The sequence below is a fragment of the Xiphophorus maculatus genome, chromosome 22 (genome assembly GCF_002775205.1).
Source record: "Xiphophorus maculatus strain JP 163 A chromosome 22, X_maculatus-5.0-male, whole genome shotgun sequence".
Taxonomy (NCBI): domain Eukaryota; kingdom Metazoa; phylum Chordata; class Actinopteri; order Cyprinodontiformes; family Poeciliidae; genus Xiphophorus; species Xiphophorus maculatus.
Genome location: NC_036464.1, coordinates 25,490,769 through 25,509,491, shown reverse-complemented (window position 1 = coordinate 25,509,491; position 18,723 = coordinate 25,490,769). Strand labels below are relative to the sequence as shown.

The following is an 18,723-nucleotide window of genomic DNA, read 5'->3' as shown; positions in this document are numbered from 1 at the left end:
ATCAGCTGGGTTCAGACCCCAAAGACAAAGATGAAGACAAAGACAAAGGCAAAGACAAAGAAGAAGAACTGGTGCCTTTTTTCCTGCCAGCACCAAGTCCTGTGTGACCTCACCATCCATGCGGAGAAGAAGCTCATCAGACCTACAGAGATTCCTGTCTTCGCCGATCAACTTCCTCCTCCTGCTGCAACACCTTCTTCATCATCAGGCCAGGTCTGGGGTTCGAAACGTCAAACTCCGTCCGTCTCTCTCAAAGGTTCCCTTTTTTAGTTCTCAGTATCAGCAGTAGGGAAAGATAGACTAGATGATTGATTTTACTTATTTGATTATTTCTGCTACTGAATTAAGCTGTACTGACCCTTGCAAAAATGCCTTACTAATAAAATATTTAGCATAAAGAAAATCTAAAAGATGTTGTGGACATTCAGTTAATGAGTCACCTTAAAGTTCTTTGATGGTTGTAAAATAGCTGTGATGTTTGATTCTGGAGAGGAAAAAGTAGAAAATGTTTTTAGGTTGCTGGTAGCCCAAATGTAAAACATCATCCTTCGGACTCGCCCGAGTCACTAAAACCTACCTGGTTCAATAACAAATGCAAGTTGTAAAATAGAGAACGAGCGACCGTTAACAGGTGTGCTCTGTGAAACTAGTTGGCTGTAGGCTGCTCAGTCTGGCTAATTCACAGGGGGAAGAAGGGTGGGGCACCTGGATGTAGGCCGTCAAAAATCAGGTGAATCGTTTCTCGAAACCAGCTTAAACAGAGTTTACTTCAGTTCTGGACAGGGTAAATCCCAGCAGATTTAGGAAACTCAATTAACCCGTTAGAAGGAGAGCTGGTAGCACATCTCCCCTCTCAGAAGAGGAAGTACGAAAGTGAGAGAGTAGAGACAGAAAGGAGGGGGGGGGGGGTGTTGCGCAACAACAATCTTTGCAATAAATTAATTTCATCATTCAGTATTCTAGGTATTCCTCAATTAACTTGTTTTTGATCATCATACATCCTTAATTAATTTTTTCCTTTCTTACTTTTTGAACAAAAACCCTTTTTGTATCACTACCCTTTTAATGCACAAAACGGGTCAAAAACGACCCGCATTCATTTTCCAGGTTACTTCATGTATGGTTGAGTGTTTCTATGATATACTTTTGAAATAAATTAATTTTATCATTTACTTTTCCAGATATGCAGTAAATATCTTGTTTTTGTTTACCACAAATCATCATTTTTATTTTTTCTTTCTTAAGTTAAGAACAAGCACAGCTTTTGTAATTCTACATGGACAATGGACAACTTTTTCACCAGTTTTCACCAGTTTCACCAAGCTCCTCAAGAACAATCTGACCACCGTTGGGACTCTTCGCCAGAACAAGCCTGACATACCATCTATCATGAAGCCATCCAAATCACGGGAGCTTCATAGCTCGGAATTTGGATTCTATGGCAACATGACCATGGTGAGCTATGTGCAGAAGAAAGGAAAGGCTGTTGTCCTACTGAGCACCATGCATGATGACAAAGCAGTGGATAACAGCAGTCAGAAGAAGAACCCAGAAGTGATCCAGTACTACAATAAAACGAAAGGAGGAGTGGACACAATGGATCAAATGGTTAGCAACTACACATGTCTGCGGAGAACAAGGAGGTGGCCCATGGTTCTCTGGTACAATATGCTGGATGTTGCCACACTTAATGCCTACACCAACTTCAGTGCACAACACCCTGATTATATGGGTGGTGCGAGTAATGCACGACGACTATTTATCAAGGAGCTGGGCAAAGAGCTCGTCATGCCACATATGAAGAGGCGCATGGAGGGCACACCCAAACTCCAGAAGCATATTATTGAGGCAATGGGAAGGTGTGGGTTAAAAAAAGACACAGCCACCACTCAGCTACAAGAGGACATCAGACAGGAGGGCCAAAGGAAGAGGAAGAGGTGCGCGATCTGCCCAGTTTCGAAAGACAGAAAAGCCAGCAGCTGGTGTTCCCAGTGCACTAGGCCGGTGTGCAAGGAGCACAAAAAATTAGTGATCATTTGTGAGGCATGCAAAAATTGAGATGGCAGTTTGTGTTCTACTAATGTGTTCAGTTGTGTTTTATTTTGTTTGGTCACATTTCACCAGTTTACAGTTGTTCAACCACAGATAAAGTTCAGTTCAATAGCTGTTATCTGTTATCAGGATTTATGTGTATGTGTGATAAAATGACAAACGTGTTGCAAGTATTAAATAAATAACTGTTTGGCCCCATTCACTGCTAAAGTAATTACTTGAAACTTTTTTTTTAATAGTATTAAGACATTTAATTTTAAATCATACTTGGATGACCCATGTATAGTAATATAAAAATTATTTTTGTTCATAAAGTAGGAAACAAAAAAATAAATTAATGATCTGTGGTAATTAAAAACAAGATATTTAAAGAATACTTGGAATATTCAATCATAAAATGAATTGATTTTGAAAAACAGAGCAAAGAAAAACTCAGTCAGCATGAAATAACATGGAAAATGAATGCGGGTCATTTTTGACCCATGTTGTGCATTAGAAGGGGTGAACATATGTTGTGCATCAAAGGGTTAAATATGGATGTGTTTCTCATATAGGGCACCAAAGGAATTTGGAAACTGCCACTGCCACGCCTTAAACTCTTCAGCATCCATCCACTACTCAGAGTTTCTGCTGTTTGCAAATAGGCAACTTAAAAAGGAATAGGGTTTTCTCATCACTTATTGCCTGGGGTATGAGTAATTTAAAAGTAACATTAAGGTAATTTGCTAATGAAAGGTCAGCAATATATTGTGAGGAATCCTATGCCACATGTTTTACAGGTAATGCCATGAATTTAGAAGTGTTCAATAACTACACTTGAAATGATAAAGAACTACACATTTATTCCCATACAAATTTTGTCAGTGAATGCATCACATATTGATCAGCATACATTCCCTCATTTTTTTCAGCACTTGATTCAGTATGTCACAGACTATAGTGCTTGCCTTTACTATGTTCCGATTACTGGAAGCTGATTATACAGTAAAAGACACATGCTAATTTTTGTCCGTGATTCATTTCAGTTGTTCGGTTGTTCAGTCTGACTGTAACCCAATGAATGTTTTCATGCTACATGAGCTGATAAGTAGGCGTGAGTGTGTGTGTGTATGTGTCCATGTCAGTCAAATAACAGCATGTCCCCAGACATGCTTCTCATTTCATCAGTGGAGAGCGCAGCTGTCTGTCTGCTTCTCTGTGTCAGTGTCCTGGCTCTAAAAGTGTCCTATACCGTTTATTGATCTCTCCGTTATCTCTTCTGTAGAAGCAAAGGTTTCATAACTTTGCTATCCTGCAGCATACATATGTGTTAACATAATGCCACTAAAGAAAGACGTCAATAATAACCAAAGAGAAGCAATAGATGCTTCCCATCAATCTGGTAGAGGTTAAGCGGGCATTTCCAAAAAATGGAAATATCTACACCCTGATAAAGCGGGTTTTCTAGAAAGGTGCTCAAACCGAAAACCAAAGAACTGTTACTACTTTTTACCTTAACAGTATTCCTTAAACAAATACACACAAAGACATATTTATTTCTTGCGTTTAACAGATAACCAAAATGAACACCATGAACAAAACCTGTTACTAACTAAAGGAACCAAACCGTAATCCTAACATTCCATTTTAACTCACAGCAACTAGCATCAAAGACAAGCAATCCCAGCTGTCTTCCTGCCTGGACATTTGGTGAGTGGTTGAGAAGTTGGTGGGTTGGGGAAGCGGCATAGTGTTTTCTATTAAAAGCAAGAGCTCAGAGTTCACAACCTGGACTGATCCACTTTACCACATATACCCTGCTGCTCTTCGTTGAACGCTACAGCTTCAGTGTATCTATTTCAATGCATACTTAGTATATGTGTCACACTGAAATCTTCAAACTGGACACACTTCAACAGTTTCCTGTGGGATTAAGGATTTTTACGGCACAGATATGCACCTTCACAAGGTCCTGATTTGTATCCCATGGATTCTTTGTGCATATTCTGGTAAGAATTCTTTATATTTTTGAGTAATTTGGTGTTAAGGAATTTGGCAATTGGTTCTGAAAACAGAGATTCTGAAGGGTCTAATTTTTAATGATTTTCAGAAAGTACTATGACTAACAATGTATGTATGGTATGCAGGTGTTTGTATGGGAAAATATAAGTCATATAAATCTAAGGATTTTAAATTTTTTTGCCTAATTTGTATATGAAATTTACTCTAGGTGACATCCCCTTAAAGACTGATAGCTAAGGTCACATATTTGTCACAGTGACCTTTCAGTCTCACATAGAGGTACACTCTGCTTCCTGCAACCATTGGAATTGGATAAAAAAGAAATTTTAGTCAGCGTATACTAATTTAGTTCAGGTTTGTCAAAAATGTTCTTATCTAATTCTAAGGTGGTTCGTACAAAAATAAAAACACTAATTGTCCCTTCTGTGTTTTAACTAATAAAGTCAGTTTCATTATTTTAAACTGTTTTTAAAAAATCTATTCTGTTGTAGCATTATATTAGTTCAGATTTGATCAGTATATGTAGTTTATATTAACCACAGAAGATGAAATACACATCAGGTATTTTGGTGATAGAAGACTAAGAATCAGACACTGAGATCTGCATTTTACAGTTCAGCAGTTGCGGTATTCTTAAGTGCTTACAAATGATTTGCATATTTCCTAACACAATTTCTTTCTAAGACAAACCAAATTACTGGCATACATGTAACAATATTAAAATGGTGGAGGCAAGAGACAACAAATACCATGCTGTCTGGAGCAGTGGTGTCCAAAGTCAGTTCTCAACATCCAGCATTGTGCATGTTTTAGAGCTTTCTCTGGCTTAGCACACCTGAACAAAATGACGGCCGTTAACAGACCTCTGCAGAACTTTGACATGCAGAGGAAGTAATTGGACCAACTTCAATCAGCTGTGTTGGAACAGAGAGACATCTAAAGCCCCCCTCCACTGTTTTGTCACCCCATTGCTGGCGCAGGAGAACACCAGCAAATAGCAACACAGAGTGGTCAGTGACTGACAGCTCCAGGTGTTTCTTCCTCCCTTCTATTTCTGTTCTTGGATAAAATAACACAAACTTGACAACAAACAGGATGTAAGCAGACATTAACCGGGAAGGATAATGACAAATACAAGAAATGTGCACTACACTACACCAACCCTGACCTCTTGATCTTTGATGAAAACTTGAAATAGAACGTATAGAAGGAAACCAAACCTTCATGTGTGTCAGGGTACATGTACATGTTCTCTGTTGCTGGCTTAATGAAACTTGATCCCAGTTTGTCCAGCTCAGGCTGGAGGAAACTTGCCAGTACATTCCCGGGATAGCACACATAGAATGCCACTTGGCTCCCACTGCTGTCTGTTGGGTCATTTGTACTGGTCTGTCTGACATGTTTACTATCACAGCAAATGCACTGACCATCCCACTTACTGTAAAGAATGAAATAATGTGAACTACAAACTTCATTGTATTTCTTTGGGATTTTATGTCATAGGCCAGCACAACGTAGCTTCCAATGGTGAAGTGGAAGGAAAAGGCTACAAAGTATTAAATTTTTTTAACAATACTGCAATATTCTTGAGGTATGCCTCTGCCAGCATTGCACATCTAGAGACTCAAATTTCTGTAAGCAGGAGGAATACATTTGGGGAAATGAGGCTTATTATATAGAAGCTCTTCTGAGTAGTACAAGTCAAAAGGTACTGTAAAGTTCAGTACAACCTGAAAGGGTTGCCCAGTCTTTGCAAAACAGTTGCAGCTTAGTCAGATTCAATTCTCACCTCAGATTTCCAGTTAGACATTAGAGTTACTACAGGCTTTTTCTTGCTAGGTCTATGAATTTAGGTGGACAGCCATACTGTACACCACTCTTCTCAGATAGGTGTAAAGAATTTAAATCAAGGTGTAATTTTCCTTCCATTTATGCACTATAGTAGATACCCAGTGATTGCAGGGAGACGTTCACCCTCAAATAGCTAAAATCCACAAATATTTGAGATCCCTCTAAAAACTCTTAGAACTTCCTATTTTAGTAGTTCACACACCAAAAAAATACCTTAATAGGCATTAGCACACACAATACGAACCACTTTGGCACTACGGCAAAACCTAGTTGGTCCTTTTGAATTGGCAGCTTTGCAAATGCAGCCAATAGTCTGTCAGGCAGCATTGCTTTCCGAGCTGCATTTTCTGTCGAATGTTGTAGATGTGGTGTACAAGCCAATCTGTGAATGGTCAAATTTTCCACAAATAATTTCAAGCTACAGTCCACAGAAATGTCCACAAAAGGTCCTTTGTACATTATCCACAAAGGATAACGAGACTGGTGTTTGTCTGAGGTTGTGACATGACAACATGTGAAGAAGCTTAAGAGGTATGACTACTTAAATGACACTGTATTACTCAATTCTGTTTAATCTGTTTTCCTTTGTCGATGCCATTTGTCTCAGTGGCATCATATAGTTTATGGCAGCTTAAACTATATGTAAACTATATATATAAATATACATAACATTTAGTAAGGATGAAAACATCTAAGTCTGTTTACTTAAAGCGTTGTGAATATGGAGAGGTGTTAAATGTGTTTTATGTGTACTCATATCAAGCTGAAAGTCATTTCATGACAATTTGCTGGCCAGAGCCGGCTGCTCCAAACACCTGCTGAGCGCTGAGATTAGATCCACAAACAACCTATGGAGACGGATTTGATCGAGCGACAGCCAGTGGAAAGGCTTTTCACCAACATGGAATGTCAGTCACTTGTCCAGTGTTGGCATGAAGCTCTCTGCTCTGTTTGTCCTTGCCTGCCTCTAATCAGACAGTGTCCTCTCACCCTGCTTTTCTTCTGCACCTGTTTTCAGTCCTCATGTTTCTGAAATTAAGGGTTTCAGATTGCTGGTTGTAAATCAAGGAAAATTTCAGAGCAGGATCCACAGTAAAGAGAATTTCCTTACTGCAGCTCTCATTGTGAAAATATTTCTGAAGGGCGTGAAAGGGGGGCATTACCTCCGAATGTACTTCACTGAACTTGAACCTAAAGTTGGGCAAGCCCTAACTGAAATTGTGTTTATCTCTTTTTGCTTCAGGGTTGGGATCCTGCTCAGAAGACGAGACGAAACTGGTGAAAACCCTGTTTACCGGTTATAACAAAGTGGTTCGTCCAGTTAACCACTTCAGCGATGCTGTAGAAGTCACAGTGGGCCTGCAGCTTATCCAACTTATTAGTGTGGTAAGGGTAAAAATTTCCCAGTGTATTTCCAAGAGTGGAAACAGTTTGGAAAATATTGGAAATTTACAACCAGCATTTAGGGGTGGAGATTTGTTGGCTTTTCATGGTTAGATTAGGATTCAGAAGGCTATGGTTTGATTAGAAACCAGTTACTGACTCAACATGATCCCCCATCATCAACCCCTGTCACCTGCATCCATACAAACACAACCAGATCACCAGACAGGATCCCATACTTCAAAAAACACAAAGACCAAATACCTCAGACAAAACAGAGACAAAACTATTGAATACACGAAAACAATTTGAAAAAAAATTTGTGGGCCTCTGGACTTCATCAAACTATCTTAGAGGAGGAATGTTTTCTAAAAAAGACCTTTCCGTAAAGCAAATGCCCTGAATCTCAATGACGCTGAAGGGTAGCAAACTTACAATTAGCTTAGCCTTCAACAATGTAACATGGTTCCCCATGTTTGTTGGGCTTCAAAAATAATTTAGTTTTATTTCACATGTCCCACATATGGTGCGGCTCTCTTGTCCCATTCATTCCCGTTTGATGCAGAGCTTGCTGGGTGTAGCGAAGTTGATAGTTTAATGAGTTGAAGGCATGTCATTTTAACTGTCTGCACACTACTTGTGGTCCTGGCACAAATAATGTACACGCTCTATCATTTGTAGCATTTTACATATCAAAAAGTAAAAACGGTCTGCTCTGCATAAGGATTTAAAGGGATTTATTTATTTTAAAGGTGTTCATTTGAATAAGTCCTTATGAGGAGAGTCTTGGGATTTTTGAATTCATGAAGAGTAGTTGATCAACAGAATCAGTAAAATCTTGCACCATGTTTTAAACTGTAGTATGCAACATAATATCACTATCATTTGTATACATTTTTAGACGTCAAACATCATGAACAGCTACTTTACTTTTCGTCACTGTTTGATTCTAAAGTCAAGTTACAAGTCAATTGCTTTTTAAATACACCAATATGATTGGGATTTATTTTTAGTTTCTAACAAAATATGTTTCTAAAAGTCCCAGTGATGTCAGTTTATGTAAAATTTCTTTACAATATTTTTTTACTGACATTGAATCACTATGTTGTTGGTACATTCTGTCTTAATGTTTGTAGACACATTTCACTGCATAATACTGGATGCAACTTTGATCAGTCCTATTATGTACTTAGTAGGAGCCCATCGATAAATCAGCCATGATTTTCCTAATTTTGGGTGATTGGTGATAGGTCAATACTTACATGTGAAATCAATGATATCTACCTCTGCACAAGTCTGAAAATCAGCCATTTTCTACTTTTCTTTGCCCTGACTGAGAGAGAGCCGACTTACAGACCTGCCCATTCTATCTAATATGGATGTGCTTGGTTAACAATAGTCCCCCCACTGTTGCCATCTTAACTATTTTGTTACTATATTTAGAAATTATTCAGACAAAAAAATTGGAATAGGCAGGTCAGGCTTTGTAAACATCAGTTTGCTACTAGCGATTCCCAAAGAAAGGCAGGCATTTGTCAAACTTGATGGCATGCTGAAGAGGCAGTTCAGTCATTTGATTCAGCTGTAATGAAGCAGGGATGCATCTAAAAGCTGCAGGACAGTTTATCTCAAGGTCAACAAGTTCATTTCTATCTCTGACGTTGTTCCTTTCTTTTTCTCAGGATGAAGTCAACCAGATTGTGACCACTAATGTCCGACTCCGACAGGTAGCTGTTTTGTGTGTAGCTATAATGTATTTAATTCAAAACATTTTATGAATTCATTTCAAGGGTGGGTAGCATGACAAGGGAGGTTTTAAACATGAATTTGATACACATGTATGGAGGGCCAAAAGGGCCATTATTTATGTATTTATTTTAAACGAGTAAATACATCAATAAATTATTAAGATCCATACTGATCTGTTGACATCCACTAGTTTTGCAATCCAAGTTTATTTTGGCCTTCCATACACATCCAATCCAGAACATTTATATTAAAAGATCATTCATCATCAATAGATCAGCCTGATCTATGTCAAATTACATTGGTTTAATAAGGTCAATCACCAGGGGAAGAATAAATAAACAGATTAATTATTTGGAGGGATGTCCTCCCATTTTTCATCCTAGCAATGGAAAGATGTGAACCTGCAGTGGGATCCAGATGCTTATGGAGGCATCAAAAAGATCCGAATTCCTTCAACAGACATATGGAAACCCGACTTAGTTCTGTACAACAAGTAAGCAGAACTGCTGCTCTGGTTTACACAGACATCTACTCTCAGCTTTAGCTAACTGAATATGTGGTCACACTCTGTCTGCCCTCTGCTTCCTTCCTGTTCCTCGTTCCAGTGCCGATGGTGATTTTGCCATCATCCATGAGACCAAAGTGCTGCTGGAGCACACAGGCATGATAACATGGAACCCACCTGCTATCTACAAGAGTTACTGTGAGATCATTGTCCTTCACTTCCCATTTGACCTCCAGAACTGCAGCATGAAACTGGGTACCTGGACATATGATGGCACACTGGTCATCATCAACCCAGTAAGAGTGAAGCTTTTAATATGTTGTCTTTGTTCAAAATCCATTGCTTTACAATAAGAAATGTCTGTGTGTTTGAAAATGTATTTGATAGAGCATCACAAGTTAGTGCAGAGTTGTGATGCAGAAAGGAAAGTGCATTTTGTGGATCTAATTTAACCCAATCACTTACGTTTGGCTGTGACGTATGCAATGTGCCGGCTTGATGAAGTTTACCAGACTTTAATTGCTCAATATTTGGAAGCATGGCTAACGCATACTGGATAGTTTCGTTCACTTCCTCCGCTGCTATTGTCTAAATACAACCATAGGCAGACTACAAGTCTAAAACATTGCAGAAACTCATCATTCACAAGTTTTCCTTCTGTCGATTGGACCCATTCAAATTCAATTGGATAAATCAAACTGAATAGGAGAAATCCCAGACAAAGCATTAAAGGGAAATACAAATTGAGGGGAATTACGTAGAAAGGCAATAGCCAAGCTACCTGGAAGGTGAACCTCCATCCTAATTCCAAAACCCTTGGCAATCTCTGACAGGTTTTCTTTCTGGATTGCAATGCACCTAAATCCAGTAACTATACCACGATGAACCAGTTTCCCTGTTCCATCCATCCATCCATCCATCCATCCATCCATTTTCTGTTCACCTTTTGTCCCTAATGGGGTCGGGAGGGTTGCCGGTGTCTATCTCCACCTACGTTCCAGGCGAGAGGCGGGGTTCACCCTGGACAGGTTGCCAGTCTGTCGCAGGGCAACACAGAGACATACAGGACAAACAACCCTGCACACACACACTCACACCTAGGGAGAATTTAGAGAGAGAGACCAATTAACCTGACAGTCATGTTTTTGGACTGTGGGAGGAAGCCGGAGTACACGGAGAGAACCCACGCATGCACAGGGAGAACATGCAAACTCCATTCAGAAAGACCCTGGGCCGGGAATCGAACCCAGGACCTTCTTGCTGCAAGGCAACAGTGCTACCAACTGCACCACTGTGCAGCCAGTTCCCTGTTCCTGTTAAAGAAAAAAAAAAAACAATCCCCATACCATCTGCCACTGTGGGTGTGTTCAAGGTGCAAAATGTTAGCTTTCCTCCATATGTGAAAAAGTTGCTGTCTCAACTGATCAGTCCTCTTTGTGGCTTGGAGGTAACCTTGAATGGAAATTCTGATTGCGTTCGTCTTGCCAGTCTTTCATAAAGTCCAGGTTCATGATTTGCACAACATAAATCATCATAATAGCTGTCCTGTCTTCTAACTGAGCTATGGATCTCTGCAGGTCTCTGTAGGTGGACGTCCACGCCTTGGTTCCATTTTCAGATAATGGGTTACACCGTGCCCTTAAGAGACACTCAGCCTCCACAAAACCGTTCTACCTTGACTTGACTTGTGTTCCTTCTTATTCATGATGCTGTTGGTTCACAAACAAGAACTTCACAACAGCTAAGATAAATACACATAAGAGCTGGATTCATACTGAGATAAATGACACTGGTGAATTCCTTTTACTGACTGTGTGACTTCTGTCAAGCAATTGCTTGCACTGGTTTTGTTCAGCAGTATCAGAGTAAAGGTGACAGATAAAAAAAAAGGAAGCCATGTTTTGCAAACCACAATTTTCTTCCTAAGTCATAATTATGATGAAACATGAAGTTCAATGTGTGTTTGCATATATTAAGTTTGCTTTCTGGCTTTAGGACAGTGACCGACCAGACCTCAGTAACTTCATGGAGTCAGGTGAATGGGTGTTGAAGGACTACAGGAGCTGGAAACACTGGGTTTACTACACATGCTGCCTTGACACGCCTTATCTGGACATCACCTACCATTTCCTGATGCTGCGGCTTCCCCTTTATTTCATTGTCAATGTCATAATTCCCTGCATGCTGTTCTCCTTTCTCACTGGACTAGTCTTCTACCTCCCTACTGATTCAGGTATGTAAATGTAGAAACAGCACCCTTTGTCTTTTACGATTTAAGAGAATAATTAATTTTCACAGTTCTCACAATGAATTTGCAGAAGCATGTATTGATGTTATTCTTAAACCTCAGTGTTTGCTGAGGTTCAAAGTGTAACACATGAAAGCAGAACAACCATAAAATAATGTGAAAATCTGGAAAGAAAACATTTTTAAAAGAAAGAAAGCACAGAAAAGTTAACCTATGAAATGACATGACAGAACCAGCAGAAAAGCCATATTAACCCGTTTAATCCCACCGGCAATGATTGTTGCCAGACATTTTTTCTAACTTTAGAAGCTCTAAAAGAATTGTTTTGACTTTTGGCAGCTAACTGAAGTTTTAAAATAAAATAATAGGGTGTCTACTCTAACCAATATCAATTTCATGCAGCAAGTGTGAAAGGTCACATGACCAGACCTCCTTACTTCCTGCCTTTAACGCTGGAGGTAAATGTCAGTCACAAACCTGTACAAGAGGAAGTTAGTAAAATACTTAAATAAACAAATATAAATAAAATATTTTGAACATATGTTCTTTGAAGTGTCTTCTACTGATATATGAAGAAAATTGTGTCCCTTCATTCATCTTTTGATCATAAGAGGAGTGAATGTAAGCATGGCAACAATTGTTGCCGCTAGCATAATACATAGACAGCACTATGCTAGGCGTCCATTGGTTTGCTGTTAATTCTATATATCTTGCTGTTCCCACACAGCTTAAAACTATCAGATATTCTAGATCACAGGTGTCAAACTCCAGTCCTCGAGGGCCGCTGTCCTGCAGCTTTTAGATGTGCCACAGGTACAAAACGCTGGAATGAAATGACTTAATTGCCTCCTTCTTGTGTAGATCAGTTCTCCAGAGCCTTAATGACCTAATTATTGTATTCAGGTGTAGTGCAGCAGAGGCACATCTAAAAGTTGCAGGACAGTGGCCCTTGAGGACTGGAGTTTGACACCCCTGTTCTAGATCTTCTAGATCTGAAGGAACCTGAACATCACTGTCACTCCCACAGTTGAAACCCTCCCCCCCTCTAACCCTCCCCAAAAGGCGATCCTTTCCACAAAGTGTGGCCTATTCACTGAATGACGACTACAAGATGACGCCACGCCTGAAACTAGTTTAGGACAGAGACAAGGTGTAGTGATTGGTCTGCTAGAACAAGGAGAATTTTCTCTCAGATGCAGATTTGTTCATACTAACATTTTCACCTGACTTTGCCTAATTGATGAAATAATCAAATGAGGTCAAAGGTCACTTGGCACATTGAGACAATGACATCTGCAGGATGTGGCATTGGATCTTTATGTGTTTAAAATATTTCTGAACACTCTAACCATTCGTTGTTATAATAGATTATGTATGTCATGATTTTTGTTATTTTTTTTATATGTATAAATAGGCCAGATTTGTGTAATTCAGACTATGCAGTTTCCCACCGGCAACAATTGTTGCTGAGTATAAAACCTACATTTTCACTAAAATAACCAACATAAAATGTAATAATTCATAAACATCATGTGTTAGGGATGTCCAAGGATTGAAATGCATGCATTTATTTTGCAGGAAAAAAATTTGGGATTAAACAGGTTAATAAAATAAAAACTTTCCTAATTTTTTTTCTTGGACATTTTGAGTTTAAAGTATTGTTTCACAAAAGTTGTACTTTATATTTATAACTTTAATAGTGTGCTGAGAGATGAATTAGGGAAAAAGTAAAACACAGATATGTATGTGTATTTATGTCAGTGGCGATTTATGTCTCACGGTAAACAAAAAATGTCAGATGGGCAGATTATTATTATTATTATTATTATTATTATTATTATTATTATTATTCAGGCTCAATGCAGAAAAAAAAGAAGAAAAAATTGTTGAACTGAAGCGTTATAACAAATAGTCAGGTACGGGTGGGAAGAGAAACTTGGTGCAATTACATCAATTATTGCAGTCAAAGCAGCACAAAAATGTGTTTTACTCATAAATGCATGGAAACTGAATCAATTTGTCCCTTTAGCCTGACCTGTCAATTATCCATTATGGTCCCTAATGTTTCACTGTGATTGTTAATTAAGATGGCATGCTTTAGAGTTTAGAGAACTTTTAACTAAACAACAAAGTGCCTCAACAAACATGAATAACTAATTAAAACAGTATTGGTTGATCAATCTATTTAAGCAGATATTATGCTGCTACAATGAAGCCCTGCCTTCTCGTGATTCAATATTTTCAGATTCTTCTGTGGAGCGTAACTAAATTATTTATGGAAAACCCACCTATTCACTGATTATCTTTTGTAAAGCATGCCTAAGATATTCTAAAGAAAATGCAGCTTAGGTAGGTGAATTACCAAGGTCCAATGCTACATGACATGCTGCTGGCTGGTGTCTGCAAAGTAGCCAAATCAGGAGCGCCATCTATTTTCCCTGGAACTGATTGGTTGTACCTCCAAGATACAACCAATCCTGGAGGTACAAGATTGGTTGGTACAACCGATCTGCTCTCCAAGAGCAGAGATAAAGGTTACTGTACATGTTAGCTTCTACAGTAACACCTACAGTGCTAAGAGGATTTCCACTGTGTGTATTAAAGCATATTTCGGTATATTTAGTGTTAGAACTATCAAAATGGGCAGTTATAATATAAGCATTTTTAGAGGGGGTCTCAAGTATTTGTGGATTGCAGTCAGCTGATGTTTCTAATTGCTGTTACTACCACTGTAGTTTGTTTTATGGTAAAGGTTTTGAGAGAGGGAAACAGGATACTGCCAAACAGACAAACTCTTCCTAATGACCGGGCAAAAAATAACTTTTTTGTCAGATGGTACTTTAAACCATAGGTACATAGGTACTTTACACCATACCTTCAACATGATGAAAGTATAGTGTGGTATTGTGTGGAGGTGTTTTGTTGTTACCTGCATTGTGTTTTCAGACGTAATGTTTTTTTTTCTCCCTGACTCAAGGCGAGAAGATGACCCTGTCCATCTCTGTCCTGTTGTCTTTGACTGTCTTCCTGCTGGTTATCGTTGAGCTGATTCCCTCCACTTCCAGCGCTGTCCCTCTCATAGGGAAATACATGCTCTTCACTATGGTTTTTGTGATCGCCTCCATCATCATCACAGTCATCGTCATCAACACACACCACCGCTCGCCCAGCACGCACACCATGCCCGCATGGATCCGCAAGGTTCATGCTGTTTGCTCTGTGGTAGAAAGTGAGAAATGATGCATCTGTTCCATCAATGGCGGAGCTTGATCTATTTTTTTCTGTGTCCTGTTAGGTCTTCATTGAAACCATTCCAAACATGATGTTTTTCTCAACGATGAAGCGACCCAGTCAGGAGATCAGCCAGAAGAGACTGTTCCCTACTGACATGGACATATCAGATATTTCAGGCAAGACACCCACTCTAAACACTGTAGCACAAAACCAAGTACGGTAAGTTGATAGTAAAAAGAAAGTACACCCATGAGGCCCTGACATACTTCATCCAAAGCCAAACAGTTGATGCACAGTTGGGTGGTTTCCGACAGTTCATATTTGTACACACCTTTCATACAACGGTGCAGACCACCGGAGGGACACTCCTCCCAATTCATTATAATTCACGCCACTACTCAAGGGGGTCCCCCCCCTCACCTTCCCGTAGCTTTATTTTACAAAGTTGTCACAGAGAGGGTGTAGTGTCTGATCACACATGAGGACTTTTTTTGGCAATGTGCAAGAAAATCAGCTGAGAAAAGAGACACTGAGTCCAAAAAACCGGACTGACCATATCCCACAACCGTGACCTGAACATGAGTATATCTGGAAGAAAGGCAAGTAATAATGTAAACTTTGAGGAGAGAGTGTGTTGGCCAGAACTCTATAAACGGGGTGCTGTCCAACGATCGGGGGGATTTCACTTTGATTGGGCCAAGATTTCCTCGCAATTCGGTCGTGCTGACTAAGGCTAGTCAGCACGACTAAGGCTAGTCGTGCTGACTAGCACGACTAGCCTTAGTCGTGCTAGTCGTGCTAGTATTAGTTCAGTAATACTTTATTACAGTATTGTAATAAAGCTTTGCTGTTCAACCAAAGTCTGTAGCATGTAGTCTTATTCCTGCAGCATCATCACACCCACATCAAGAGGAGACTGACAGAAGACACTACAAGAGCGCCATACTTTTCTGCAGACAGCTTCTTCTGTGAGCAAAGACGTTACAATAATCACCCAGGTGTTATTAAACATTTGCCGGAGAAGCCGCCTCCTGCATCGACTAGGGTTTAAATAATGCTAGCTGATGCATAATAATCTAAATAACGCCAATATTTACAGTATATAGGCGTTATTTAGTGAAGAATCGTACTTGCATCATTCCTCACCTCATCAGATAAATGTTCCTCAAAAATATCAACGTCTCTTGCAGATGCAAAAACGAAACAGTGGAAGCAAAGTAGTTGAAGAGAAATATCAACACTGCTTTCCGAGTGTATTTCAGCATAAGGCACAGCAACAAACCTCTGACCAATCACACAACACTTTGCAGAGATCTCTGTCGAAATAGTTTGAAAAGTTCAGCAGGCAAACGGGTCTCTGTGAACAGTTTTTATCATGTGTCTACATCAACAATAACTGATTTCAGCACTTTGCATGAAGTATTTCGGGGCCTTAATTGATAGGGTGAGAAGTTTGGTCATCCAGGAGGGCCTCAGAGTGGAGAGGTGGCTCTGGTATAGAGCTAAGCTTATGTCTTTAAGAATCACTGTGGAAAAAACATTGCAAAAGCATGACAGAACCTGAGAGATATGTCAATCTTTTACTGGGTAAAAATGTAATTTCTCTCAAACCTGGTTATCATTCTGATTTTTCATGGCTTCACCTAAAGACGTTTTTGTTGACAGGTTGCTATTAATAAAGGGCTGATTCATCCTTCTAGTTCAGGAGTTTTTCCATCCACTCTGTTCTTACAATCCATACCAAAATGGCAGACTAACTAACCGCCGTCTCTCCTCTACAGGTAACCCCACCCCAGCCAGCGTAACCTATAAGTCTCCCATCATGAAGAACCCTGATGTTCGCAGTGCCATTGAAGGAGTGAAGTACATTGCTGAAACCATGAAATCAGATGAGGAATCTAACAATGTAAGACAGCGTCTGCACATCTGATGGACTTAGGCAAAGAAAGATCTAGACAAATGTTTACACTACTGAAAATACTGCAGACCTTCTCAAACCCTGCCATAGAGAGTATGATCTCTTTGGCTATCATCTGTTAGGGTAGCAGCATCAGAGTCAGGGACTGAAAGAACTAATAAAGAAAGTTGTTATCTGGGGATTGCTCTTGATCCTCTGAAAATGAATGTGGAAGGAAGGATTCTTCCCAAAATCAGAGAATCCATCTTACTTATAGCTATCACCATCTACAGTGATGCATTGAAGAAACATACGTAGTATGAGTTACAAAAAACATAACACTTTTCTTCTTGATCAATAAGATATTTAGAACAGAAATTGAATATTATAGAAACAAATAAAAATTATCAAGTTCTTTTAGGCATGTAGTCTTCTGAGTAAAATACATAGTTGTTAAAGGGTGAAAGCTGCTAATTAACAGCAAATACCTTAGAGTAGCATAGCTCTCAAATAAAAAACATAGAACATTTATTATTGTGAAATACAGTTTTAATCATTTGCAAACCAGTTTTCCATTGCAGTTTCTGCCACCTAAAAGACAATTGCTCCTTATTAATGTTGCCAAGTTTGAAGACGCCTAAACCCAAAGATATACGTCTTCTCATTTCACTGTAGGCGGCAGAAGAATGGAAGTTTGTGGCGATGGTTTTGGACCACATCCTGCTGTGCGTCTTCATGGCCGTGTGCATCATCGGAACGCTTGCCGTCTTCGCTGGGAGACTAATAGAGCTCAACATGCTATGAAAACCTAACCCACAAAGGAGGATGTGTACAATCAAATTAGAAGCCGTGCTTTGAGAGGGATCAGAACGGTTCATTCGTGGACCCTTTTGAGGTTGTGATATTGAGGGGGTCTGTGTGGCATTTCTGGCACACCAAGGCTGAGCTGATAGCTGAAATGCTGTAAGGAGCCCTGAGTCTTGAGTCACATTTGAGGGTTTGTGTTTTTACTAAGACGGATGAAACTTCAGCAAGTTAACTGTCCATTCATAAATATGTACAATTTTTGTCATGAATGGATTTTATTAGATTATTATTGTAACTTTATTGGTAATGCAGGGTGTACCATTACTCTGATGTGTAAAATAATTATTTCTAGTTGCTTTTTTATAGTTAGAATATTGTGTTCTCATAATCTTCTGATGCAGGCAAAATATTTCCTAACCAGGAAGTTTTATTTATTGGTTTTGCCTGAGTTATTTATGATTTACTTTTATGTGTAGTTACATGTAATTATAATCTTATTTTATATTCAGGAGAAAAAAGTGAGTTATCTGAAACTTATTCTATCATATTTCTACCAATATTTCCCATGTCAAATGTTTTTGTGTTAAAATCAGGTTGTTCAGTTGTTTTCGTCCAAAAGTTTTGATTTTTAAGCAAATCAGCTGATGTTTTTTTCCCCCCTAATGTTTTCTTTTGTAGACTTTACCTTCAGCGGTTCTCAGCTGAAAAGTTCAGCTCAAATTATTAACATTGCATTTTCAATGGGAATCCATTTTCTCTTGTTTCTCCTTCTGGTGCAAAATAGATCTGGATCTCAATGGGGTTTACCTGGTTAAATAGAGGAAAGAGAGAAAAAAACTTTAATTTTAACTTTGGAAGTTTTCTCAGGCAAAGCAACCACTGAAACAGAGTACTCTGAATCATATATTATTGTGTAGATGTGGAAATAAACGTCAAAAACTTAACATTTTCTGTTTTGTAGTGTCATTAGTAACACTGACACTTTTCTTTTGTTTT

The 18,723-nt window shown here is 39.1% G+C and overlaps 2 protein-coding genes across 2 annotated transcripts; both read left to right on the top strand.

Moving 5' to 3' along the window:
• Nucleotides 1-232: 232 nt before the first annotated feature.
• LOC111606719 lies at nt 233-2,250 on the top strand. Its single transcript, XM_023327873.1, has 2 exons — nt 233-256; nt 1,246-2,250. Exon 2 carries the CDS (start codon nt 1,390-1,392, stop codon nt 2,056-2,058), a length of 669 nt encoding a protein of 222 aa, XP_023183641.1. The 5' UTR covers nt 233-256; nt 1,246-1,389; the 3' UTR covers nt 2,059-2,250.
• A 1,532-nt stretch (nt 2,251-3,782) lies between these two features.
• On the top strand, nt 3,783-18,676 carry chrna1 (cholinergic receptor nicotinic alpha 1 subunit). Its single transcript, XM_005812779.3, has 10 exons — nt 3,783-4,040; nt 7,148-7,290; nt 8,970-9,014; nt 9,420-9,529; nt 9,642-9,837; nt 11,537-11,774; nt 14,767-14,990; nt 15,085-15,199; nt 16,805-16,929; nt 17,596-18,676. Exons 1-10 carry the CDS (start codon nt 3,986-3,988, stop codon nt 17,722-17,724), a joined length of 1,380 nt encoding a protein of 459 aa, XP_005812836.3. The 5' UTR covers nt 3,783-3,985; the 3' UTR covers nt 17,725-18,676.
• Nucleotides 18,677-18,723: the final 47 nt, after the last annotated feature.

Coding starts and splice junctions, on each gene's coding strand:
- LOC111606719 (XM_023327873.1), top strand. CDS start 1,390: ATGAAGCCATCCAAATCACGGGAGCTTCATAGCTCGGAATTTGGATTC.
- chrna1 (XM_005812779.3), top strand. CDS start 3,986: ATGCACCTTCACAAGGTCCTGATTTGTATCCCATGGATTCTTTGTGCA. Junction 7,291..8,969: donor TTATCCAACTTATTAGTGTG/GTAAGGGTAAAA, acceptor TCTTTTTCTCAG/GATGAAGTCAACCAGATTGT. Junction 9,530..9,641: donor GACTTAGTTCTGTACAACAA/GTAAGCAGAACT, acceptor TCCTCGTTCCAG/TGCCGATGGTGATTTTGCCA.